The sequence below is a fragment of the Megascapheus bottae genome, chromosome 9 (genome assembly GCF_031878675.1).
Source record: "Megascapheus bottae isolate mThoBot1 chromosome 9, mThoBot2.hap1, whole genome shotgun sequence".
Taxonomy (NCBI): domain Eukaryota; kingdom Metazoa; phylum Chordata; class Mammalia; order Rodentia; family Geomyidae; genus Megascapheus; species Megascapheus bottae.
In genome coordinates, this window is record NC_143517.1 from 46,729,094 (window position 1) to 46,756,950 (window position 27,857).

General features: G+C 36.1%; 2 protein-coding genes across 13 annotated transcripts in view; one reads left to right on the plus strand and one right to left on the minus strand.

Moving 5' to 3' along the window:
- Sybu (syntabulin) overlaps window positions 1-17,795 on the minus strand; it is a 101,529-nt gene extending 83,734 nt beyond the window's left edge. The window contains exon 1 of the mRNA XM_090339289.1: window positions 17,600-17,795. The gene's annotated coding sequence lies outside the window, so the exon portion shown is untranslated. The remainder of the gene's footprint in view (window positions 1-17,599) is intronic.
- LOC150059138 (nonsense-mediated mRNA decay factor SMG5-like) overlaps window positions 1-27,857 on the plus strand; it is a 93,887-nt gene that overhangs the window by 10,490 nt on the left and 55,540 nt on the right. For 2 of the 12 annotated variants that reach the window (XM_090339284.1, XM_090339278.1), the window contains exons 1-2: window positions 3,876-3,919; window positions 4,258-4,362. Coding sequence is in view for 1 of the 12 variants with exons in the window: in XM_090339277.1 (XP_090195403.1) it covers window positions 3,974-3,992; window positions 4,258-4,362 (124 nt within the window). In the remaining 11 variants the exon portion in view is untranslated. Of the gene's footprint in view, window positions 1-3,875; window positions 3,993-4,257; window positions 4,363-12,051; window positions 12,097-15,997; window positions 16,369-17,712; window positions 17,871-17,950; window positions 18,382-18,845; window positions 18,893-20,723; window positions 21,034-25,840; window positions 25,919-26,221; window positions 27,399-27,857 lie in introns of those variants that run through there. The other 10 variants (XR_016536693.1, XR_016536692.1, XR_016536691.1 and 7 more) reach the window with 10 other exon arrangements.

The following is a 27,857-nucleotide window of genomic DNA, read 5'->3' on the forward strand; positions in this document are numbered from 1 at the left end:
TATTTTGAGTTAAATTTTCAAGAAAGTGAAGGTAATGAGCAGGAGAGGTTTTCTAACTCGAGGGGCACTGTGATCTGAGAAAGACAAAGTGTAAAGTGCTGGTAGGAGTGGTTTGGATTTAGAAGAACCTGTAGAGGAATCAAATGGTTCCTATGGGGCAAAAGTGAGGCAACCTGGTGTTAACATGGTAAAATTGGTGCTCCTCAATGAAATGAAGACTGAGAGTTGTTTTTTTCTCTCTGTATCAATTCTTAAACATCTTCTTGACCATGAAAGTGATCATTCATTTAAGCCTTTACTGGTCCAGGACAGTGCAACCTAATGAGCTATAAATACACAAAGGACACAAGTGAACAATGTATTTAATTTAATTTAACACACTCAAAAATTTCCCATTTTAGCCAGGTACTCATGGCTCACACCTGTGATCCAAGTTACTCCTGGGTCAAGAGGCTGGTGTCTGAGGATTGTGATTCTAAGCCAGCTTAGGCAAGAATTCCATGAGACTCTGATCTCCAATAAACCATTAAAAACCTAGAAATGGAGCTGGGGTTAGGTGGAAGAGTACTATCCTTGAGAAAAAATGCTCAGGGATGGCAACCAAGCCCCAAGTTCAAGCCCCAGGACTGGCACACAAAAATATACCAAGTATTCTAACACATAATAAATATAAAAATTAAGTGAGGATTTTTTGGTGGAGGGAGTGCTCTTCAATATCCAAATTTGTAGCAGGATTTAACTTGGCAAATATCAAGTGTACATTGAGCTCATGTTTAGTGCTTCTCCACTGGATAAGTACTATACATTGGAATTAATCAGATGGATGGAGCAACACTGACATGGAGAGAGTTCTTTAATAGCTTTTGCCAAGAGCAAAAGTTTGAACTTTAAGATTAAGTAGTTAAGATACATTTCCATTTCCTTTTCAGGTTTTAAAATTTATGTTTCATGGTTTGGTTGGAGTTAGAAGAGACAAATTAAACTAAAGGTAAAACATTATTTTCTCCTCCAAATCAATTAATTAATGTAAAGGAATTGCTGTCAAGCTCTTTTGGCTTATTAATTACTTAAGAAAAGTTAGTGGCTTAGACAAACAGAAAGGCTCCACTGTCTGTGCCAGCTCATTTGTAGCATGTACTTCTATGAAACTATTTCTGTTTTTCAGAAATTTAAATCATTCCTCCTGCTAGTGAAATTTCTTCACACTTCATCACATTTCTAAATAAGTAATCCTGTAACCATGACGTTTTTGTATCCTGGAGGCATTCTGCAAAGCTTCCCAAATGCTTCTATTTAAAATATAAAGCAATTTGATTCACACTTTTCAGTTTTTGAATCCTCTAAGGCCATTTTGGTGGAGGAAAAACTACAAGCCTGCTGTTCAGTTTCTGTGTTCTACCAGTTCTCTTCACTGAGAGCTTGCACATTTCTTGTGAAGTTTCCAAAACACATGTAATCCTCCATTAGAAACTGAGTGTCGATGGCACATTTTGTACATGGAAGCTCGGAGAAGCTGCCGCTGCTTCAAAGAGGAAGATCCATGCATGCCAAGGCAACATTTCCTAAGTAGAGAGTGCAATGGCACAATGAGGACATAGGTTCAAAATGGAAAAAAATCTAGCAGTACAACATATTCTCTGAAAGTTCATGGCTTTATTCTTGGGTGCCTGGATCTTAGCATGATTAGCGTGGTAATTTGTGTGGTGGGGCTCTGTTTTAGCATTGTGCTTAACATTTGGTAGTGTCTCCAGGTTCCACTCGCATGAAGCCATTAGCATTCACCTTCCTTGACCTCTGTTATGTCATAACAAGTCAAAAATGTCTCTAGACATTACCTGACATTCCTTAGAGACATTGTCTTCAATTGAGAAGAATTACTCTATTCAATGTCCAAAAATTGTGCATTTGTTATCATTTGAGCTCTAATATCAGAGCACAAACACATTAGTACTGTTAACAGTATAACTTTAGCAAAAAGTTTATAATCTTGGGAATCTGAATTATATTTTCATGAATTTCTTTTGTGTCCTGCCTTCTCATTTTCAATGATCTTATTTTAGTATGTTCTCTAATTTACAGGTAAATATTTTGCTTCATTTTGAACTGGAATTGCTGTACTATAAAGAAAATGTTAGCTTTCATACAAAATCATTTATTACATACAACAGAGATTAGGAAGATATAGCAACTTGAACCCCCTTAGATACAATTTAAGGGTGTTTACTGAAATTGGTTTTGCAATGACCTGTGCTCTCTAAATAAAGAAAGCTATTGAAATGTTATTGTCTTCAATTTGAAATCTTTCAGTAAAACCACAAAAAAGTGTGGTAATGGGATCTTAAATAGGTTCTTAAGGCCCCTTTAGTTGCATAAAAGTCTATGGTGAAGAAATCCCTCAGAGAACTTTCTTTTAAATTTCTCTTTATCTCTTAAAATGCAAAAGAATAGACATTTTAGCAAAATCTATTTCTGTCACATATAAAATTTAGAATAGCTTATGAATAGTTTATGAAATTTAAGAGTAGTCATGTGATTTGGAGGCATCCATAAAGTGATAGACTAACACTGGGTAGGCAAGTTAAACAAGTGAGAAAATCTGAGTTCAAACCCCAGTACATTCACACACACACACACACACACACACACACACACACACAGACACACACACAATAGTATGATTAATAAGTTAGCATTGAAAGAATATTGCAATTTTTAGCTTATAAGCTTATTTTGAAATCATTAGACAAATACATTTATATGAAGAGAAGGAACATGCTAAATGAAAGGAACTTGGTGGATGCCCCCAATACAACGTATAAAACTATCTGTATATCCTTGGATTGTCTGTTTAAATAATACACCTTGAAGTCAATATTCTAAGCACAGATTATAGCTACCATTTTATTGCTAAATGAATGTTCTCTCATTTAATCTTTAATACTTGCTTGAGGTTGATATTATGACCCACCTCTGATAGTTAAGGTGCTTGAATGCAAAATTTTCCCATAACTTGTTGAAAGTGATGGCATTTATATTCACACTTTTAATAGCAATGTTCTCTGGGCAACTCTAGCAAGAGCTGGCCCAAGACTATGAGGTTCTCTTAATTTAAGGAGACTAATGGGCTCTTTGGCAAAACTGTGAAATCTTGTCATATTATCATTTCGATTAATAAAACCCAACTATTCAAGGTGAGAGGGTGGGGGGAATTTAATTAAACTGCTATTCAAGGACAGAGAAATAGAAAGAGAGAAGAGAGAGAGAGAGAGAGAGAGAGAGAGAGAGAGAGAGAGAGAGAGAGAGAGAGAGAGAGAGAGAGAGAGAGAATATGAGGGAGAAGGGGGGTTATTCAAATTAAGAGAGGGACAGGTTTTCTAGGAGTGGCCTGGAGGTAAAAGTAGATGGGCCTGTGAATCTGCTGTCTCCTTGTTTTTCACATCACAATGAACTATGTGCAGTGCAAAGTCCAAATATTTTTAGAGCAAGACTCTAGCTACATGCCAGTAATTTCATTTGGCATGAAAGGAAAACTGGTCTTTCCTGATGTTATGAGGACTCTGACTAAATAGTCAACTAAATTGCCAATTTAAATAATTTTCTCTAAGATATCTTAACTATTTTATTATTACTATTTTTATTTTCATGAAGTGGCTCATGCCTACAATTCTAGCTCTCAGAAAACTGAGATCTGGAGGCTTTTGGTTCAGTGTCAGCCATGCAGAAAAGTATGTGAGATTCAGTCTCCAAAATAAGCAGCAAAAAAGCAGTGCTCAAGGTGTAGAGGACTACCTCAACCATAAAACTGAACAAGTGCGAGTCTGTGTGTTAAAACCATGGTAACACCAGTAAACTAGAACAAAACACTATGAACAATCCATAATGGAATTCTGTCACATGCTAGGAGACTAGTAAGAAGAAGGTATCACCCCATAATTTTCCAATAGGAAATATAAACAGAAGAATCCTATTTTTTATGTCATCATTTAAAATTAGTAAGATAGTATCTATACTTTCAGATTACTGATGGCAAAGATAAATATAGTTTATAAGATTTCAAAGTGAATGTAGTTCAGACTCTGCCAGGGCAACATGGAGTAGTAAATATTTTATCTTTTGCACAGTCCTTCAAAAGAATCACAGGGGAAAAGATTGGGCTGGTAACCTAAGCTCAATTGTTTATTAACTTGGATATTTTCTTAATCTTTATTTCATGTATTTTATAAAATATTCAATATATATTTATTTCAATTACATTAGATTTGAAGAATAAATGGAGCAAGATTCACCAACATGTCAAATATTTCAATGCCTGTGAAAAAGACGATACTCAAAAGAGAGCAAATATTTCCAGGCCATTGGAAAGTGAGTTTATTTCTCTGACCTATTTAATTACTGTATAAAGCAACTGATCTAGAGACTGAAAATATTTATTCTGGCATAAGCAACTATAAAATTGGACTGAATAGACAGAATTTATGTAACATTACTTTAACTATATCAATGTATTGAACTTGAACTGAGAAATATCTAGTCATATCAGATTTAGTACTATGTCAGATTTATATAAACAGCATGCTTTATGTCTCTAGAGTAAGTAAGAGAAATATGTATCGATTTATACCAACTAAAAGGTGCTTTGGGATGGTTCTTTCTTCTTTACTTTTCCCCCACTAACTGTCTAAGGAAAATGAAAAGCACCCAGAGGCTAATATTGATATTAAGAATTTACTTATTGATTTTTAGAGTTTCCATATGGAGATTTAGCTGTGAGCCTGTTCCTTAATTATAATTGTCTTTGAACAAGTATGATTGGACTTGCACCCTTGTATCATGGGTGAGCTGTGAAATCGGTTTGTGCCTGTGCAGCCAAAGGGGATTTAACCTGTCAATTAATTGGTGGATGTTCATCTTCGCAGTTCACATTGAAGGTTAGAAAAGAGTCCAAAGAATGAGCCCAAAGAAATAAAAGATTAATAATGGCAACAGAGTTATTATTATTTTCATGATATTGGAAGTAGATTCTATTTTATTATTGTTATTATTAGTGGTGAGCTATATATGTATCAGTATAACTATATAAAGTTCAAAATGGAATATTAAGGAGATTCAATTCGATTCCAAAGAAAAAATTCACAATAGGGATTTTTGTGTTTATAAAATGTCTAGTAAATGTAAAAGGTTAGCTTTATCTTACATCTATGAGTGTAAAATATGTTCACAAATAATATTTCACAATTTCTAAATGCTTTTTGACTCATTACAGTTAATATTTCCTGTAACATAACGTACAATTCTTTTTTTTTTGTTGTCCTTGAAGATGCTACTAATGAAGTCACTTCCATAATTCATCTTTCATAACTGTGTTGGTTTTCCTCTGCTTAAATAATTCTTTTCTGGCACAGTGTACCAAATTTGTATGCAGAATATTTTGTGGTAAAGTCATAATAAATTTGAGGCAAATTTATTTCAGTAGCTCTTCCCCCTCATCATGGGTGTGGTATAGTTTTTTTTTCTCAAAAAGCAGGCTGTTTGAGTGCATATTTCATAAGCTTCTTTTTCATTATTCATACATACCATTAGAAGTAGAAGGGATATATACACAGGCACATTCCCTCAGATGTGTCCTCTGAGAAGTAGATAGAGCCTGAACCTCACAGAGTGTCTTCCAGCAAGATGACACGAGGTCTTTCCTTGAGTTCTTACAGTAATGCTGCAGAATGCTCTGGCTTCCACTGGAATTCAATTCTTGGTCCACAAGTTAGGCTTCTACAACATCACCCTAAATTAATTTGAGTAATTACAGCATTTAAGATGATTCAAGCTAGTTTTGTTTTATGTGGTTCATAAAGGTGTTTTTTTAGGAATACAAAAGAAAAATCTGTCCCTGGTTAAATTTTGAGAGGGGTCCTATCATTCTGTTTATTTACTTATTGAAGTTGGATTTAGAATTTTTGCAACACACAGCTGTCTGAGAACTGTGAGTTAACTAATAGATACTGTAATGATCTTGGTACATTATAAATACTTAATCATAAAAGTGAGGATATCATGCTGCTCCACTAATTGAATTAAAAACGAATTATTAGTATAATTTTTTTGAAAAAATTCATTATGAAATGAAAAGGAACTAATAAGATGGGTACTAATGTGATGATATGATTTCAAGATGGAAATACATAGCTCTTTTGCCTTACTATTAGATTACATTAGATTACTATAAAGTTTAAGTAATGAATAAAATATTAAAAACTTAAGAGATAAAAATAAATTTTTAGAGGTAACCTCTTCTACTATCCCACATTGGCATATGTCTAAACTATATTCATACTTGTTATCCTAGAATAATTGAATTTAATGTTCCTGAAGTTGACTGTTATTAGAAAGAAGGTAACAAGTGCACATGGATGAATGTGAGCTTTTAGGAAACTAGAATTGAACAATTAGAAGCTGGCATATCAGTGAGTCAGTGTTAGGGTATGGTACAACATCAGATTTATTTTTTACCAGCCTACAGGTAACTTGGTGGGAATTCAATAGAACAAAAACATCAAGAATTTATTGAGATTTACAGCTTGGTGGCTGCAGTTCTATAACTAAAATTGTTTCAATATATATGTATATATAGAGAGATATATATTGTCAGCATAAGTTTTTGAACTCATGATTCCTTGGCTGGCATGCTACAACTTGAGCTATGTCTCCAGTCCAGCTTTTGGTAAGTAATTTTGTGGAGATGGAATTGGATGACCTTGAATCATGATCCTCTGGATCTCAGTCTCCTAAAGATCTAAGATTGTAAGCATGAGCCATAGGTACCAGGCCAACTTGAATGTTTATTTAATACATTGAGCTGTGGACATGACATCCAGGAAATAATGAGCTTTCCTATACTATTAAGGTGAAGTCAGTTTGGCATTTATTGGATTGTTTTGGTAGCCAATTGTTTAAAAACATTGGAATTGGATAAGATTTTAGAGGATATGTTATGGAGCAACTGTCCCATCCTTTGTGAAAGTTTCAGGGAAAAAGAACAAGTATATACAAGTGTGTACACAGTTTGGACAGAGGTAAATGCTACATGCATTTGCCATGAGTTCAGGCTCTTTCACCATTTTGTCTCAATAGGTGACAAAGGTCACAGTGTAAGACTAAGAATTCAAGACAGCTTAAAAATAACACATACAAGTTAATCCCTAGATACTATTCAATTAAAAAAGGAGAGCACTCAAATGATATGAATTGCTATGTCTAGTGTATTTGCCAATTACCAAAATAAAGACAAAGGTCTCTGATGCCATTTAACTTATTTTAACCTTTAAAATCAACCATATATTTCATCTGATTTTCAATAACTTCAAATGCCTTAATTATTTTGAAATGAATGGGAAAGAGTATATGTTAAGTTGCAGACAAAGGTTTGATTTAATCCTCTTGAAAAACAAAAGTAAAATATAAATTGAGACATCATAGTTTTTTTTACTGCCTTAATTAAAAAAAACAGGATGTTCTGATTTGTTTTGTTTTGATGAAAACAATGTTTATACTCCAGGAATTTCATGTCCTAAACAGCCTGTACCATGTGAGCCACTCCTCTTGTGTGTGTGTGTGTGTGTGTGTGTGTGTGTGTGTGTGTGTGTGATTTGGAATTTGATCCTCCCAACTGTGCTTCCTTTTGTGGCTGGATGACAGGTCTATGCCACTGCAGCCAGCCATTGTGTTTCTGTAGCTGGGATGGCAAGGTGTGATTTACAGCTTCAGGCCAGTGATTGAGATGTAGTCTTCAGAGCTTTTGTGTTGTGTTAGCTGCCCTCACTGGATTTTTTTTTTTTAAAGAAGACATAGCAAGATTATTTAAAAGTGAAAGGGAAGCAGGGAAAAGTACAGCTATGAAATAAACTCTCCATGCAGTGGAGCTGCAAAGATCAGGGTCATGAGAATGTTTCTTGCTTTAAAAAATTTATTAGTAAGGGCCGGAATGTAGCTCAGTGGCAAAGCACTTGCCTAGCAAGTGCAGTGTCCTGGGTTCGATCGCCAGTAACCAAAATGAAATGACAAAAAAAAATTAGTATGATGACATATAGAAAGATTACCATTTCTGTTGCTTTCTCCCTGTTTTATTTACTCATGTCCCTGCCCACAATCAAAATATTTTTTTAAGATTGCAAGAAAGGCAATTTTCCTCAGGCAATTGTTTTACAAACTAGGCTAAATCTCAGAGGCAGAAGTTTTGACAATATCAGTGTGTGGAGCCAGCCATGTGATATTAGTGAATACTAATACAACTAGGTCTGGAACACATTGTTCTGAGTTTCTCCTCAGCAAGGGCATGATTCTACAATTGCTTCATTATTGCACTCATGTGACTTTAAATGAGATGAGGTTGGGGTACTTAGGTTGTTATGAAGAATTCATCATGCACAGGTACAATAGCTATAACAGAATAAAGTAACCCTGGCAGTTCATGGTAATCATTACTACTTTGGGGTAGTTTTTAAACTTTGGCAAATAAAAGCCTTACTAGAGAGACTATTGCTTTTTTCTCTTTTGTGGAAGCAGAAGAGTTTAACTGATATCCTCTTAATGCCAAGTAAGATAAAGCCCATATAAATAGAAGTTATATTTAAAGCTAGCTTCATTTGCAAGCGTTTCCAACAAATTGTAAAGCATATGTGGCTTTCATGGGTGCTATTTTCAAAGACATATATGAGAAATACCGAAATAATAAATAACATAGCATTTCCGCTTAAGACCAGATATGACGCTTTACTAGTGATCAGTGGTGCTTCCCATACAGGAAAACAGGTATAAACTCATGCTACAGAAACACTGGATGTGTATAGCCTCAACACAATGTCACAATCAATCAGTTTGATGAAAACAATTCTAGATTAAGAACATTGATTCTGCGTTACATTCTAGAGCAAGACCAGCAGTGTAAGATCATAGAAATTGGCATAGGAAGCAGAGTGGAAATGATGGAAAAATCCATCACTCTTTCATCTGCTCTAAGTCTGGCAAGGGTAGGAGTAGAAGTCTGCTTTGTTAGGGCAGCAAGAACTAGGTCCCTTTTGTCAGTCAGAACACAGATACTCAGTGGGGAAGAACACAGAACTTAGTTCACGTGCTTTGATGAAAGGGAAGGTGCATTTCCCTCAGGTGACACATTAGTGATAAATTTTATACACAACAATATGTTCTTCATAGAATCATAAATCAGGCATTATGAAATTTTCTTTGTTTAAGTGATCAGTTGAAATTTTAAATTTTCTTCAATTTACTTTGTTTAGATGTATAGTAGATTTTTAATATATTTTATTGTAATTAATAGAAGGGTTACATTATATTCACCAGATAGAAGGTGCATTACTTAACAATCATTGCTATCCCTCTCATGTTTTTGTCCCCCTTTCCCTCCCCTACTCTTTCCCCTCATCTAGTTTTCCGGCTTCAATTTACTTTTAACCTCCAAACTAGTATTTTGGACAGTGAGCAGCATTTACAAATTGTGGTTTAGTTAACCTGTTTTCTTATTACTTTTATGACAAACTTTTTAGGGGCGAGGGGAGGCTGAAAATGTTTACTCATTTTCTCATTCGTCACTGTTGAATTTCCCAGCATAGTTTTCATCAGAGACAATACAAGCAATTTACCTGTGCATATTTGTACTCAAAAACAGAAATTCAACTATTACAAAAGCATGGAAAATTCAAAAGTTTATATGTGTGCTTAATTGAGAAGTCTACTTTTCACAGCTTTATTGAGAATATAATTGATCTATAATAAAATGCACATCTGTAAACCAAGAAAAGAGAAAAAGAAAATACAAAGGGTATGTTGATGTGATTTTACAGTGATGACATACATTAAAGGCAGAGTTTAAGGCAATAAGTGATATCTACATTGGTAGAAAGAAACCACTTATGACTCTTGCAAATGTTTCATTGTCTATTTGACAGAGAATATTCCCACTTTATCTAATTTTTTAAAAAATGATTAAAACCAAACTAAAGAAAACTCCCATCCCTCTTGCTAAGTAACTTTTGGGTTTGCTCCAGTAACTGAATACCTTCTTCATAGATGATTCAACCATCTTTTCATAAGTCCTGTTATCAGGTATTTATTTTATTTATGACAAATCTTTGACAAGATATACCCTCTTCCAGCAAAAGGAACATTTATCCTTCATCACTACAAGCAACCTTACCCATTTGGGACTAGAAACTACTGTCTTAGTCCAAGAAAAAAAGCTATATAAAGGCATTAGTCTGGGGCCAAGGATTAGAAACTCACTTAAATGAACCAAAGAGCTGGTTACATCTAGCCTCGGAATGGAAAATGAGGAAATCTACACTGGTGTGTAGTGCTTTCTGGTGCACTCTTTGTTCTAACTAGAATGTGAATGCTAGAATGGCAGTTTGCATTTCCGCTTGCTCAGAAACCACTGAATCAGACAGATCAGAGCTTCCAGCTTTGATGAAAGAGGAATAAATCCCAGGAGGTAGAACCTCCCTTGTGTACTAATAAAATAAGTCATAGGATATACGCGTGAATCTGAACAGCTAAAAATTTATGTTCATGTTAATGGTACTGATCTCATGTAGAAGACTCATTGCAAGACACTGCTATTTCTTCGATTTCTTGTGAGTGTCCATTAATGAATTTTTATGTCATGTTATTCTTGTCCCTGGTGGGCAAAAATCACATAAAAGCGATTAGTGTTAAAGAAAAACACATTGCTAGGGCAGTGAACTATAGATCATAGTGTAGCATAATAGCATAAGAAATGCTATGAAAAAGTTAAAATAATAAATATAAGTAAATGACAGTTCAGCAATTTGTGTGTTAGCATGCCATGCTGTATTTTAAAATAGGGGCAGGTAAAATTTCAAGTCATGCTTATAGCTATTTTTTTATTATGTGCAAGCTATAAAATGGAATTACTATCAAATCTGCAAAATTTAAAAATAACTCTGTTTTGTAGAATTTTTTATTTTCAAGTTTATGTGCACTTTTATTCTTTCCTCCAGTGTTTGAATAACTGAAGTTTGTTTTTTCTCTTATTCCATGTGATAATTGGATCAAAGAATATGTAGTTCAAAGCCTGAAAAAAATCTTTTGAAGCAAGCCATCATTATACATGTAATGTACAAGTCTCCATAGACTAGATGACATATATGCTCATAAATAATAGTTACAATAATATATTAGCCACTTCATCTTATGCATAACCTCATCATTATTTTTGTAAGAAAAAATCAGATAGTGTTTTGCCTTTGCCAATGGGAAATTAGTATCTATTTACTTCCAATAAATAAAATATTTTCAAAACCATTGGATTTTAGTTACCCGTTCATTCTTTTTAATTCCCTGGATATCAGAATGCAAATAAAAGAATAGTAAGATGTATATATATTTAATATTACCTCTCTACCCATTGTATTATCACAATATTTCTTTATGGAAAGTGATCACTATTGTTACTTTTGAACTGAGATTCAGATGATTGATGGCTTTTCTGGAAGACTTCAGTGCTCACTAAAATTATCATCTCTTACAATAGATGTCTGTTTGGAAAGTTTTAGTTCAAAAATGAAAACATCAAAAGAAAAATGTGAGAAAATGACTTGGTGGGACTATTAATGAATCTTATATAAATAAATTTATTGTATAGATGTAATTTTACTACATGCCTATGTAGTAGGCTTAAATGATGGCTTAAATAGTGGCTGTAAAAGACTTTTTAGAGATATGCTAATAGTACATAAATGTACATGTGAAAGGTAATGAACATTATTTGGTTTAATGTTGAAAATGTCTCTTAGTTTAGAGCATTTTCCTCAGGTTTGTGTGTGTACACCAAATTATTGCTACTTCATTCCAAAAGAAAGAAAGAATACAGTAGTTGCTAGAATTGAAACTGTTGTTAAGCATCTAACTGGGAGCAAGAAAGTATATGACATATATTATTTTCCCAAAATGTATCCTTTTTTTGTCTTACACAAGTTAATGTGTCTTGATGTTTTTTTCTTTTCTCCTTTCTGTCTATGAAAGAAGACAAGAGGACAAATATGATTCCTTTCTTATTAGGCAAAAAAGGTATTTAACTTTATAAGAAAATTTTCACAAGGAGATCAAGAGAAAGATTGTTTTAAGAACTAGAAGTTATATGCTAATATGAAAATTAAAAAGGCTCTTACATGCTCACACAATGGTTCAGTTGTTGGGTATCCAGTTAAATGCCAAAATCAGATGGCTGATTTTAGATTCTGAATACCTGATTATTGAGTTGCTCTTTCATAAAGACGAATGAAAGTAGTTGAAGTGAGCCCCAAAGTGACATAGGCAAAATACCTATAAGTCATAAATAAATAAGACTTATCATATAAATAAGACTTATTTTTATTTTGATAATTTAATCACTGAGAAAACACACAAATGTACATTGATTTTTTTTTACCAAGGTTGGTATCTGCAAAATGTAAAATTCTTCTAAATCAGTAGCTGAAAATCTGTACTCTGTTACTAGTGCCATTAATTTTTGCTCTTTTGTACTTATTCAGTTAGTTACTTATTTCAGCCATTCCTTCATTAATATTCTAATACATGTGCTAAAATATATTGTGTGCTTATTACTTGTTAAGAATAATAAATCCATGAAAATGTTAAACAGGGCCATCTCATCAATGATTTTAAATATTGGTGGTAGAGAAGTGCATTATGTTACTGCTTTTTAAATTTTTTTGTTTATTTGTTGTTTTTATTGTAATGTATAGAGGGGTTACAGTTATATTTGCCAGATAGTATATGTTACTGTTTCTAATATATACCAGTAAGTATCAAGTTTCAGGCTTTTTCAGCAGTAAGGGCCACATGTCAAAATTTACTGCAATATTCACAATTGCGTGTATTATAAATTCATGGATTGAATGTGATGCTAATGATAAGTATGTACATGTAAAAAGTTATGCAAATTATGGCTTAATGAAGATGTATGACTTTATGGTAGCTTGAAATTTCATAAAGCACGCCCAAAGTAGAGCCTAAGAAAATGCCAAATAAAACATCCTTATGGGAAAGTAATTAATAAGTATTAAATATTATTGATGCATCACAATTTAATATTATTGCTGCAGTTACAACTATAATTTCAAGCTTCATTATACTTAATTTAATTTATAGTTATTGTAGAAGCAGAATGATGAGAATCCCCAAGTTGTATGTCAAATTCGTTAAAAGCAAATATTTGCAATTCTTCTGCCAGGTTGCCTGTAATTCAAGGGCATATATGAATAATATTTGTAAATTCTTCTGATATTTAGATTACATAGCTGCAAAATACTTGAATATTTTCCAATATTTTTAGTTTTAGAAGTTCTTAGAATAAATACCAGTCTTTCTCTAACTGTGTGGTGGGTCTACTGTGTTAGATTCAGCACCATGGACAAAGCACACAGTGCCCTGAGGTCTAGAATTTGTTCCTCACTGGTAAAAGTTAAGAAATAACTCTTCAACAATCACCTTCCATTTTAACACATTTCAAGAACCAAGGAAGAGTAAAAATATGTAGCTGGATAAAATTAAGTTTACATTATCATCCCCTTCTATCTTAAGGGAAAATATAAGAGCCCCTTCAAAGGCATGCATTAAAGTGTCATTAGGTTTAATGGTGCCTTCTCATTCAAAGTATCATTCCTTACCTTTTAAAGTTAATTTCATGTGTATTAATGGTGTGAAATTGATGAAAATATGAATTGCATTTCCTTGGGCACAAGTTAAACCAAGAACGAACAGAGAAACTGGTTAATATTTCCTTTTACCCCATTCCTCATTTATACTATAAAATATGTCATCTGTGCCCCAGGGAAAGAAATGAGAACTGTTAGTAAGTTGAACTTAAATTGATTTTTATAGTTTTTTAACTCAGGAAACTATCTTTGGTTGGGTCATTAAAGGTTCAACATTTTCTGCAGGGAATAAGAAAACAGGAGTTTTCTGAAATTAAATTAATATTTTATGTAGTAAGATTTTCAAAGAAATAGATAACTCCTTACATTCTTCTCTTTCTCTTTTCAACATAAAGATTAAATATAGCAGCCAATTAGGAGCATGTATTTGGTACTTTACCCTATATGACCACCAGTTATGGCTTTTAAGAGGAACTATTTAAAATGTTCAGTAAATTTTGAGTATTATCATTGAAGATTATGACTTTAGTACTATTAATGTAAAAATCTAAAGTTTTGGTCATAAATACAATTGATATAATGAGAGTTCATTTCAATGTGTCAGGAAGACTGGAATCTAATTTTAAATTCTGACCTGCAAAAATATGAAGGAGTAGGAAAACATGCATTTAAACTATGTGAAAGGAAGAAAAGAAAGAGAAGCATGACCCTACTATTTGTTCTAGTTCATTAATACTAGTGGATGACCAGTAGACTCCAGAAGTCTTTGGGTATTCATTTGCTTCTCTGTTAATGGGGGAAAAAAATGAACTCCAAATTGAAAGGTGAAAAATGAAAACTTAGTAATGGAGAATGGAGTTTGGGCCAAGTAATGCCACCAGCTTCTTGAAAAGCATTTAATTAATTTGACAAATACTGAGCCAGGCTTTGTAGTCTCGTCTTTTGCAAATGGAATCATGATAACACTGTGAATGTCTAAAGGATTCTAGAGATGAGAAAGATTCCAAGAGGATGGATATTAGAAATGTATTTTTATATATAAATTATATATAAAATTTATATAAATTTTATATATTATATATATTATATATGTGTACGTATAGTTATATAGTATGGGGGGAGTCCTAGGACTAGAACTTAGGGCCTGTATATTTTTCTCTGTAGTTTTTATTTGTTTGTTTTGGCTCAGGAACAGCTCTCTACAATTTGATCTACAACTTCACTTGCTGCATTTTGATTCTCAATAGGAGATAAAGATCTCAAAGACTTCAGGACTGGCTTCAAACTGTGATAATCCATCTCAGATTGCTCAGTATCTAGGATTACAGGCTCCAGATACCACTGGCATCCAACTTACTCTGATTTTGAAATACTGAAAAAAACAAAGAATCTATAAAATACTACTTGGTGAGATTTTGGTGAAACAGTAGGTAATATTTTTGGCACAAATTAATTAAAAGGTGGCTTCTCAGCAATAAGAGAAGAAAAATGGATCCTTAGAGATAAGATTGATTTCTAAAGTGTGACTTGAGCTAAGCATGATTTTATTTATTAGTTTTTCTGATTTATACACAAGTCTCAAAGATGTAGAGTTGAGATATATATGGTTAGAATAGATATCACAGATATTAGATGCTTTTGAAAAATTATACATTAGCAAACTGCAATTAGTATCTATTGCTAAGGTCATTCTCACATGAAAGAATTTCTTTTCAGTCATGAATATTCATTTTGCTAATAAATCTCTCTCACACACATTCATACACATAAACATAATATTCACTTGATCTATCATTTATTTGATATTCTTTCATAGTCTTAACTATACTGGTATTCTAGAATTCATAGTAAAGCTTTTAAAACTTGTAAAATATTTATAAATATCAGTAAGGAAGTATGCAAAAATTAGTTTATATCACCAGTATGTGTTAAATAATTAAAATGGTAAATGAAGGTATTTTATGTACATTCAAATTAACTAATACAGTTAGTTTTGAGCTTGGTGAAATTAAAAACAACCTTAAAGGAATGCTTTTCTCTGAACTAACTATGGATTCAAGGAACTAGCCAATTCCCCAATTGTCGTATTCTAACTATAGGCAAATGACACTTCAATGTATTTCAAGCTCTGATAATTCAACACTTAGGTAGCCATCATTATAATGAATGTGCACCACTAGATTATGCCATCATCATGAAACTCTGTGCTTTTTGCAGGCACATTTCTCTTGCCTCTTTTGTAAGTCCTGCCAGTCTGTAGATTGAAAAGGCATTTATTTGTGCTTATCTCTTGCACATTTTTACTAATATAGGTAGGAATCTAAGGCAGGAGGAACACAACCTGAGGCTGGCTTAGGCAAAAGCATGATACCATATCCCAGAATCACTGAAGATGAAAGATGCTGCATGACGCTCAAGTAGTGGAGTCCAAACTTCAGGAATACCCAGAGTGAAAGAAAGAACAAAGGAGAGAGAGAAGGAAGAGCAAAGGAAGAAACGAATAAAAGAAGGAAGGATGGAAGGAAGAGAGGGAGGAAGGGAGGGTGGGAAGGAGGAAAGAAGGGAGGGAGAAGAGGGGGAAGAGAGAATGAAGTAAAAGATTAGAAGAGAAAGAAGAGAGAAAGAGGAGAGGAAGGGAGGAAGAGAGAAGAGAGAAGAGATGAGAGAAGAGAGAGAAGAGAGAAACGAAGTTTGTGATCCATACTTTTAAGAGGGCCATCATTCAAGAAGCATCATTGTCACTCACCTAAATTAAGTCAAAGTTATAGAATGGTAACATATTCGTGCCCCAAAAATGTGAAGCAAGCAAAACAAGGCACTTGGCTCTATCTCTCAAAGGGACACAGTACAATTCTTGCATGCACACAGAAAAGTTGATGGAGAACATCTGATTCCTTTTGCCCCATAGTGTACTCTTTGGGGAGGAAGAAATGGATTTCCGAAATGTGTCTGGTCTAGTTTCCTGATCTAGCTAGCAATGCTGCAGTAAAATCTTGCAGCGGAAGCTTCTGATCTACAAAGTTCAAACTTGGTCCTTTTCTAAGAAGGGAGATAGATTTCTATGGTGGATTCCCCAGTATCTGGGGCCATGAACAGTGGAACAAAGAGGAACTCAGCGGTAGGCTTCCCTTGGAACACTGCTTGGCTCCACACTGGATGTCATGAAACCACCAAGAAAGCAGCAGCTTCTCCCTAAGTGACTTCTATTTAAAGCTTTAAGATTCTCTTCCAACACACCAAATTAAGCTTACAGATCCTTTCTGCTCTACAATCCAGACCTATTTTAAATTCAAACCGCTCAAGAGTGTATGTTGGCACTTATTCCCTGAGCCCTCCAATAAGACATGGATGAAAAATATGTTCTGTCTCTCCCTCTTTCCTTTTTTGTTTCCATCCTGAATATTTCATCTTGCACACAAAGACCTCCTGGGGAATGGAAATTTGAAGAGCCAGAGTCCTCTGGTGAATTTGGACTTGCTAGCCATTGCTTTGGAAAGCCCCACTGCTACTTTCTGGAGAAAGCCCGCTCCCTCCCCCCCCCCCAAAAAAAATGTTCAGGACCAGAAATGGTGAACACTCCTCCTCAAAAGGGAGCCTTGCCAAGTCTCCTGAGGAGGAGAGAGAGTTGACAATCACAACCCAATCCCCCCAAGTCTGGCCAACTTTGCTTCTTGTCACCTTCTTGAAACCTGATCTTGTGAATAGCCAATCAATCAGGCACAGTGTTCCCTCTGCTTCCTCCTGCTGCTAGGCCCCCGTGCTGTCCCATTTCCCACTGCCTCCTCCCCAACGAAAGGGGCGTTTCCAGGGTCCCGGGATCGCATGGTCGGTCCTTAGTGGACTGAAGGCTTCCGTGGCCCTTCTTGGTGCTGGGGGCACTGACAGCGGCCCCTCTAAAGCCACTCTGGCCTTACCTTTGCTCCCCCAGACGGGGTCCATCTCGCTGAGCAGAAGGCATGTACGTGCACCTGGGAGGCTGGAGCGGCTCGGCGGGGTCTCCAGTGGGTCGCTGCGGGTTTGCGATCAGGCTGGGGGAGCGGGGCCCGGCCCGCTCCGCCCGCGCCAGCCCGGTTCGGACACGTGGTGCCGCGGCAGTCGGTCCACGCCAGATTCCCCGGACCCTAGGCTTCCGCAAGGCGCCCTGCGGCAGGCGGAGGGGACCGCGGAGAGCGCGTGGGATGGGCGGTAGGTGTGGGGGCGCAGAGAAGGGAGCGCGCGGCGCAGGGGGCGCTGGGGGTTCGGGGATCTGCTCCCTGGCTCGAGACCGGCCCTGAAGGCCTGGTGTTTGCAGCCAGGGCCCTCGCCGATGGTCGAGCCAGCTCCTCTCCCCCGCGGCACGCTGCTCCCCGCACGGGTGTCGCACTGCAGTGGCTGTGGGTTCCCTCCAGTTAATGGAGCCCTGGTTGGGGTGGGAGGGTCTGCGTGGCACAACCCAGGGTAGAGCCCACGGGGCGGCTGCGGGTCCCGGGACTCCTGGGTCGTTTGGGTCTTCTGTTCTCTCTGCTCCCAGAGAAGGAAAGTCAGGGCCAGGTGTTGGAGAGGAAAGGATTTGGAAGCCGTAGCGTGGTTCAAAGGTGCCCTTCTGGACGGCCTTTCCTGGCAAAACGCCTCAGTGCTGACCACTGCGGGCAGACAAGGAGACAGGGAGGTGGGAAGAAAGGACCTGAGGTTCGGGGCTCCACCCAACCCTCACGAGGTGGTTTCTGTTTGAATGCTGCCTTAAAAACTAACAAACAAAACATGGCCATTTTTTTAAACTATTTGATTCTCTAGAAATGACCAGGACATAACTGGAGATTAATAATTTAAAAATAATGGGGTTCCCCCACTCCATTACAAAACAAGAGCAAATTAGGAGTCTGTACTAACTACTACAGCATAGAGAGATACTAGAGACAGAATTTGTGTTGTCGTTAGTCAAGGCTGAAAGGGCTTTTCTCAGAGTGGAGAGCTAAGGATGATCGAATTTATCAGTCCCAATGCAAAATGAATGGTCCATTGCACTGCAGCTTTTCTGGGAAGGTAATTCTTCGAGTAGACTATGGGGAGATACTTGTTTTCCTCAGAATTGCTAGTTCCAGGCAGGCCTATCAAGATCATCCAATTGTACCCAAATTTTGTTGTTTAAATGATGAAATTGTTTGCCTCATTCTGCTATAGCTAACCGGGTAAGAACAGCTAACATGGCCGACTAAAGACTCTTCCAGGTGAGTTTCTTGTTATATTACTTGCTTATGCTTAGATTAATATTCATTTTTGCCCCTGCAGGGGGCTTTGTGTACAGAGGACTGCTTTGGTGGAGTGGTAGGCTGTCCTTAAGGCTGTTTCTGCTCATGCTTCCTTTTCATGCCACATCCCTAGAGTTTGACTCTTGTAGTCCACTTAACCTATGATGGACCTATTTTCTTGTGTGAGACATCCTTTCAGTGCAAGACTGTAATACTGAAGTCCAGTCTCAAGCATCTGCTTAATTAATTAATCTGTGTTTAAGGCAGTTCACAGTTTACTTTCTTGTCCTACCTCAGTTTCCTTTGATCACCCCTTCTGATTTCTCAGACATTAGAATTTCATCTCTCTGGTGTTTTCTAAGCTCTGGAAAATCTTCTCTTCATCAAAAATGCAAATTCATGACATCATTGGAGTTCATTAAAACAGAAAATATGTTTGCTTTTTAAACTTGCAACTACTAGGATTTTTCTTTAGCTTTAAAAATAATATTTTTATTATCTTTAAGTAGTTGTACGAAGGTGATTATTAAGCCTTAGTATTTATCTTCCTCTAGTCAAATGACTTCTGTTCAGTGTCCTTTATTTTCCTCTGGCTTCAAAGAAACAATTCCCTTTGTCTTCTGGTCAAACTGCTGATGACCATTATTCCTTCCAGTTTGGTTTAGCTTTTTGGGGGGACTATCTTTGAAGAAGATGTTTTATTCTTTTCCTTCTTTCCAGGCTTCTAGCACATTGAATCAGATAAAGTTTCTTTTGAATTCCCTACTACTATTTTAAATAACATTGTGGAGCAGAAAGAAAAGAAAGAAAAAGAGAGAAAGAAAGAAAGAGAAAGAAAGAAAAAATAAAAGTAAAGGAAATACTGGCAAACTACAAATGAAAATGTAAAACTATTTAGGATAAAAGCTATCAACTGTCTGGGAATTTTAGTTTCCATTACATTACAAGTTCGATTATTTCACCAGAAGTAGGAGAGAGAGAGAGAGGGGGGGGGGGAGGGAGGGGGGGTTTGGGAAGACTGAGGAGGTGAGATTATTAATTATGGAAGAAGGAAGTAGACATATGCTGCTCTCTGAGGTTTAGGAGAGGGGAGGGTCAAGAACACTAGAGGATGGGAGGAAGAGTTGGAAAATCCTGGTAGAACTGGTTTTCATCCCAGTGCTGAGTGCCATCAGAGGTTAGACCTCAGCCCCAAGATAGCTTGACATCACTCATCATCAGCATTCACCCTCCCAATGTAACTTTTAGGAAACAGGTTTGAAGAGTTCTTAACGTGGGATATTTTTTCTTTGTGCCTGTATATCTGTTACTCAGCTCATGATTATATATATATTTATAAATATATTAGTTATGTATTTGTTAATCCATTATTTGGTTTAATACTTCTAAAGTTGTTACAAGTCCTTGTTTTACATTGTGACATTTTTCTTTGCAACAACTTCCAAAGTCCTCTTATGTTCTGTGATTGTGCCTTGCATCCAGTAGAATTTAATGTTGATTCCCTCAATGTATAATAAAAAAGGTAATCACCTTCAATTTAGAGTAGTAGGCTACCTCTAAGTCTTAGATAGCTATCTTTTGTCCCTCAGATTATCACAGTTATGGCTCCGCATTTAATTGCTGCCAAAAGTCTCTGTGATGATGGATAAGTTGCTAAACCCTATTTAACTGAGTTTAACTCTACTGAGTTCAGCTTTGTAATCTTGTATAAATAAGGAAGTTGCAGAGACAATGATATACAACCTGCAAGGATACTTTGAAATCAATGAAGTGCTTTGTAAATTTAATTTATTATTATTTTTATCCTCAGTACCAAGATTGTTCCATGAAGAATTTTGCCATTTGCCTCAATTCCTAGGAGAGCCAATCACTGTCCATTTACCTGTGATAGGCTTGTGGCAAGACTACAGTTATGAAATCAGTAAAAATATGAAATTCCTCAGGGACAAGATGACAACTAATTTAACTCGGATACATCACATGGCAAGCATTGCCAGGAAACCACAGTTTCCATTTCATGAGCTCCATAGGCCTCATAGCTTTCTCTCTAAATTGTAGCTTCTTAGTGGAACTTATTGCTCATCTCTGATTAGAATAAATCTGAAATTATGCACCAACTATATTTGAGTTAAAGTCATAGTTATTAAAATGTGAAATATATATGAAGAATTTATGAGCTTTGTACATGGATGAATGCATTGTATATGAAAAGATATGGAATATATAGTGATGGTGTGTGTAGAAGCCACTAAGACCATACTTCTAGGCCAGTATTTGACATTAACTATTCACAATAGAATCTGAGAGTCTTCTCTGAAGACACATGAAGAAATGATCAACATCTCTGGTCATAAAAGAAATGCAAATGAAAACAACTCTAAGATTCCACCTCACTCCAGTTAGAATGGCCAGAATCAAGAAAACTAATAACAACAGATGCTGGAGGGGATGTAGCCAGGAGGGATCACTACTACACTGTTGGTGGGAGTGCAAACTTGTTCAACCACTATGGAAAGCAGTATGGCAGTTCCTCAAAAGACTAAACATAGAACTCCCCTATGACCCAGCAATTCCACTACTTGGCATTTACCCAATCATCCAGAAACAAAGACATACTAAATCCACCAGCACAACAATGTTCATTGCAGCACTATTTACCATAGCAAAGATATGGAACCAACCTAGCTGTCCCTCAGTTGATGAGTGGATCAACAAGATGTGGTATTTGTACACAATGGAATTCTATGCTGCTGTCAGAAAGAATGACATTGCCCCATTTGTTAGGTAATGGAAAGACTTAGAAAAAAATCATATTAAGTGAAGTAAGCCAGACTCAAAGAAACTTAGGCTCAATGGTTTCCCTCATTTGTCATAATCAGTAGAAACTTTGGGCTCTCCTAGCAGAGATTTGCAATAGAGCAAAAAATGAAAGGATCTCTAGGATATAGAAACATAAGCCATATAATGAATGATTGCTGTTCTTAAGGTACTATGTTATCTCTCATCTCTTTTGCTGTCCCTTGGTTATCTCATATTGTTACAGTAGCTCACTTTGTTACCTGATATATCGGATATATTTGTATTTGGTTATTTGAAATTGGATAGGGAACGGGTAAAAACAAGATGAAGGGTGGGGGTTGGGGGGAGGGAAATGGGGCCCAAGACATGTGAAAGGGTATCAATGTATGGGAATTAATGCACCATCTATCTGGCAAATATCATGTAACCCTTCTATTAATTACAATAATATATATATATATATAAAGAATTTTAAATAAAAACAGATTATGTAAGGCTCTCTATTATCAGCAATTACCAAAACCAACTTCTCAGTTCTGGGTGCCATAGTCAGTTACTTTTATTGATGAGAAGATCCAAGCTTCGGTCTTACCTCTTTGTTATAGGATAGCAAATGCTGTCACAATATTCAATGTGCAATATATAAAAACTTGTGTAACTTGAGGGTAGATATGGGAGGAGGAGTAATAGGAGAGACCAATGGAAGGGGCACTGTCCTGACATGGAATTTAGCCTCTTTGACTCACTATTTAGGAAATTAGACGAAAGTATTTGAATACTTAGGTAACTTTAACTTCACAGTTTTCTGGATATTATAGGTAAATGACACCCTAATTTGGACCTCTAGTTGATGGAAATATCTACAGTCTTTGGAATGATGGCTTATTCATATACTGTAGAGTTTCACTCAAGAATTTCATGTGTTAAATAGATTGTGACCTTTGGAAAAATTTGTCCACTTCTAGAACATACATTGAAGTGCTAAACAGTGCTAGATGCTAGGTAATCAAAGATCTCTGAAATTCTAAAACATAGGCTAAATGCTTCTCTTATGTGTTTTTGTGAAACTTTTAATTTCCACTAGCAAAACATATATCATGTTAGGTTGTAATTGCTGGTGTCTCTCACTGAAGTACAGACTCATGTTGACCAAGAGTCATTACTTGTATTTGCATTATTTAAGGCAGGAATTGTCAATGTTTTCCTTTTGAAGGGTCAGACAATAATCATTTCTGCTTCTTTGAGTTATAGTCCCTTTCCAAACTATTTACCTTATTATTGTAATGTGGAAACAGCCATAAACAATAAGAGAGTAAATGAATGGATGTGACTACATTCTGATAAACTTTATTTACAAAATCAGGTGATTGGGACAATAACTTCCCAGCACTGCTAAGCATCAGCGGAATTCTTTAGCTAGTTAGTGGTAGCACTAGTGTGATGTTGGTTTTGTGGAATGAGAACCTGAGAGCCTAAAGAAACCTGGTACTTGTGTTTGTAGATCTTATATTCTAGTGGAGATTAAAGCAATTACAATGTAGATAGGCCATGAGCAATGACCAGGAGCCAGATATCAGGCAATCTACTCAGAGGGAGGGAACAGATAAAAAGGCTTTATGGAATAGGTGGGTTGTGATTTGTATGTTACATATGGAATAGAAGCTATTTGCAGTGATGCAGAGAAAGAATGCTGTGGACAGAAAGTGTACCTTAAGGGCAAAAAGCATAGAACTCCATGACACTTTTGGAGAAAAGGTAGTTTGGCATGGGAATTTTACCTGTGGAAATAGTGTCACAATTTGGTTACTCTATCTATGCTTTAAATTCTTTATCTATTTTTCTCTAGGATAGACACATTTAGTTAATTATTTTATTTTCTGTTGGCTGTTTCTCTTGTCTTTCATACAGTAGCTATACATGCTTGTTTCTGGTATTTAAAACTATTATTCCCATTTTTATGATCACCAATGATACCATTAGTGACTTAATCTTGGCTAGTGCCATCTCCTCCACTGACAAGAGTTTCTCTTTTTCTACTTCCATCATCTCTGTCTCCTTTCTTCACCATCTTATCACTTCTGAAGACACCATCAAGCCAGTACCTCACTTCATCTCCTGCACTATCACCTGTGCCATGCCATCTCCACTTTTAGTAACATCTCCTCTTTGAACAATACTCTTAGTTCTTTGTTATTTGTTTTGCAGATAAGGTCTTTTACCTTTCCTGGGATGGCATAGGATTATGGTCCTCCTAGCCTTTTCCTCCCAAGTAGCTGCAATTATAGATATAAGCCACCATTTCGCGCTGTTTTTAGACATAGAATCTTGCTAACTTTTGCCTGGGGCTACCCTCAAACCAGATCCCCCATCCTTACCTTCTGGTCAGAGTGTCTTTGTTTTCCCTGCATTCATTTTTATTCATTATTCAACCAATTACAGTTTTTTTCTTCAGTTTATTCACTCAGTTGGAGTTATATGAAACAAAGTTACCATGCTGCCATTACCTCCAAATTATGGCATTTAATAGCTATAATTTTACTTTCTATTTTCTCCTTAAAATATCCTCCTTAAAAGCTTTTTTTTTTTGAATAGTAAAACTTGTTGGTTACTGTCCTTTCTTACTAGTCTTTTCTAAAGGCATTAACCATCATTCTGTTATCCCTCCAGTTGGGAGTTTTCCTTGCCTATTTGTTAGTATCATAATCTATAGGTAACTGTGGATGGAATCTTCCATATTCAGTTCTTCAGTTCTTACAGTGAAGAAGAACAAGTCAGTGTGCCAAAAATGCATGAAACAATTTGGATAATGGTGTTTGTTGGGGTTGGAAGCTGGAAAAACTGCTGAGGGAAGTTACAAAGATGACTGAACAAAGATTGCTTGTCAGTGAGGAGACCAGCTGAGTTGGTATAGCTCAGATTTGCTCTGTCTTGTTATTAACCAGCTTGAGAATATTTTCAACATCCTAAGAATAGGGAAAAATTGTATGGGTGTCTATGAAGTGGATGAAATCCTTCAAATTAAAAAACAATTCTCATCTTTTTTCCACCAGCTGTTAACATGATATCTAGTAAGTGGGATGGTAATTAATGACTAGTCATTCCTAACTATTTTATAGTTAGATTAATATGTTCTTATTTGATATGGCAATTCTTGATTATCCTATACTTATGTTTAAATATTTAAGTTTTTATCTATTTTTAATCTGCTATGGCAAAAATTAGATTTATCTAGATGCCTCCATGTGACCTTTGTAAACTTTTCTACATGTGTTAACACCGTGGCATGGGAAAGTTATATTCGTGGGAGTTATATTCAGCCTCTAAAAAGGGCCTCCTATACAGTTATGAACCTGAGCCAAAATTAGTTTAACTGCATTCCTCATTTGACTGTGCATATAGAAGGGCTTGGCTGGATTCACATGTTATTTGCTATTCTACTTTGTCTTCCATTTTCTTTTGCAGAATCTTGGCCACAGCACCTGAAATTATTTGAAGTCAGGACCAATTGTATTTTGGACAAAATCCAAATTTTAACAGCCCACCCACTCTCTTTCTCTTAACTTCAAGTCTCCATTCTTTATGACTGTGCAACATCTGCTTAACCTATAGTGAATGGCTTCTAAATCCTCAAAACTTGCCACCTCTACACTCTCATCATGTCCACGTGCCTGCTATGTTCTCAGTAGACAATATTGTTTTCTAATTATTCTTGATAAATTCTTAAAGACTTCACCTCTTTGGAGAAGCCTTCCTGATATTCTGACTCTATACTAAGATTGCGTATCAATGACAAATCTTTGTTGCCCCAACTAAACAGTATAATCATTGGGGAACTCTATAGGCTAGCATAATGTCTAACATGAGGATTGACAGAGGTATTCAACTATTGTCATGAGTGAATGAAATTACTCTCTGCTATTTTTATTTTAAAATTCTATTGCTATTTAAAATATAGATCATAATGCCTTGAATGTAAACTTCTGTTTTAGTAATATCTACAAGAAACTATGTTGGTGTTTGGTTTTTTCTTAATGTTGGCAGTTGTTACAATTTTTACCATGACACTACTTCTGCTCCTATGAGCTTCACCTTTTCCTTTTTCATGTGTTTACTTGCTTCTTCTTACAGACTTTGGCTGGTTCCTGCTGCTACAGGAAGTGTGTAAGAAGCTTCCTCTAAGGGACTTGAAGATTGCCTTGGAATGAAGTGATTTTTTTTGTTTGATTTGTTGGCTATGAGCTTGAACTTGGGGTTTGGGGTTTGGGTCCCTGAGCTCTTTTGCTCCAGGCTAATACTCTACCACTTTGCTCCACAGTCCTCTTTTGGTTTTTAGGTGGTTAATTGGAGATAGGAGTCTGACTTTCCTGCCCAGGATTGGCTTTGAATCACGATCCTCAGATCTCAGCCTCCTGACTAGCTAGAATTATAAGAGTGAATCACCAGCACTGGGGTCAGGTAATTCATTCTGCTGGTACATTGCAACTGTCCTTTTGCTCATCTTACTTGCAGATTCCTGGTTCCTGCTGATCTACCTGAGTTTCTGACCATCTTGCCTTCCAGCTTTGGGAACTTCGAGGTCATCTTTTCTTATCTCTCCCCCACCTGCTGTTTACTCTGACCTTCCACAGTCATTGACTTTTCCTTTCATGTTTGGTTTCTAACCAACTGTAACAATCTGAATTTTGAATCATTTATATGTTTGAATATGGGATAACCAATATAGTCACAATTTCATTATATTCCCTAGAGCCTTCCAAATGAAAATCCCTTATTTTCTCAATTTTAGATATATGTATTATTATCTTTAGTGAAAATCTGCCTCTGTACTATTGTTTCTCTTGAAATATGATGTAATTTCTATTTCTTTATATTAGGACAGATATATGACAGCAGAGAGGTCTATATACTTAAACCAATCAACATACCATTTTCATTTTATAAACAAAACATATTGTTATGAATCTAAAAGCACTGTTTAAGTTGCTACACACTAAACATTCATCATTGTGATTATGCATCAGAATTATCTTAGAACCTAAAGTACATTTAGGTTCCTGACCATTCAGCTGAGCCACAGAATGATAATGTTGAAGGTAGGATTTGGCATATGTTTTTTTCAAAAGTATCGTGCTGTACTTTAATGGGCAGCATGGGTTGAAGTTGAGCATTTTTACACTAATAATTACCTGAAATGTTATGCATTTGACATGACAGTTTCATTTAACCTTCAAATCCATACAAGGTAGATAATGTCCATATAAGGGCAATTAAGTATAAGCTGAGAGAAGTTAAATTGCCAGCTTAAGCTTACACAGAGTAGGGATTTAAATTCAAGTCTTAGCCAGATGTGGTGGTCTACACCTATAGTTACCTGAGAGACCCTGTCTCATGCTTATTGTAAGCACCAGCCCAGAAAACCATAGGGACCTCCAGTCATATAGAACAAAAGGGTTGTTGCCAGTAAACGGACTGGCAAGGCAATTCTCCTGGGGAGAAGAAGGGCATGTCTTGCTTTGAGGTGACCTTCATAACTTGCAGGGGCTAGGAGGCAGGGATGTGGACCTGTGGGCTGAGGACTTTATGGTTGTAACTGACCCAATGGCCTGTCATCTCAAGGTAAGGGGGAAGAAGGCCAATGATTTACCTGCCTGCACCAAATGGACCTGGTGTTGGTCACCCTGGGAATGGTGCCCAACCATTCCCAGGAGCATGCTAAGCTATGGGAAAGGAGCCTATTAGACTATCATTTATAAGACAGAAAAGTAACTTATGCAAAGAAGGACTGGAGGCATGACCCAGTGGTAGAAAGGTGTTCAGTAAGTGCAAAGCCATACACTGAAACACAAGTGATGTCAAAAATGTCTTTCCTATGCTTACATATTGGCTGTTACATGATATATCATCATCTCAACAATCATATGAACATATGTAGAATGTTGCAATTCTGTTATTATTTTTAGTAGACTTACTATGTTTAGCTAATTACTCTGTTTGAAGATCATAAGTTTTTTTGTTGTCAATAAAATAAAATAAATCCATGTTATGGTATAAAATCTCTTAAAAATCCACCTTGCAGCTTCCTCTCCTTCACATGCCTCTATAGATACATGCTGAATGTCCTACCACAAGACACAAGCTGAAACAG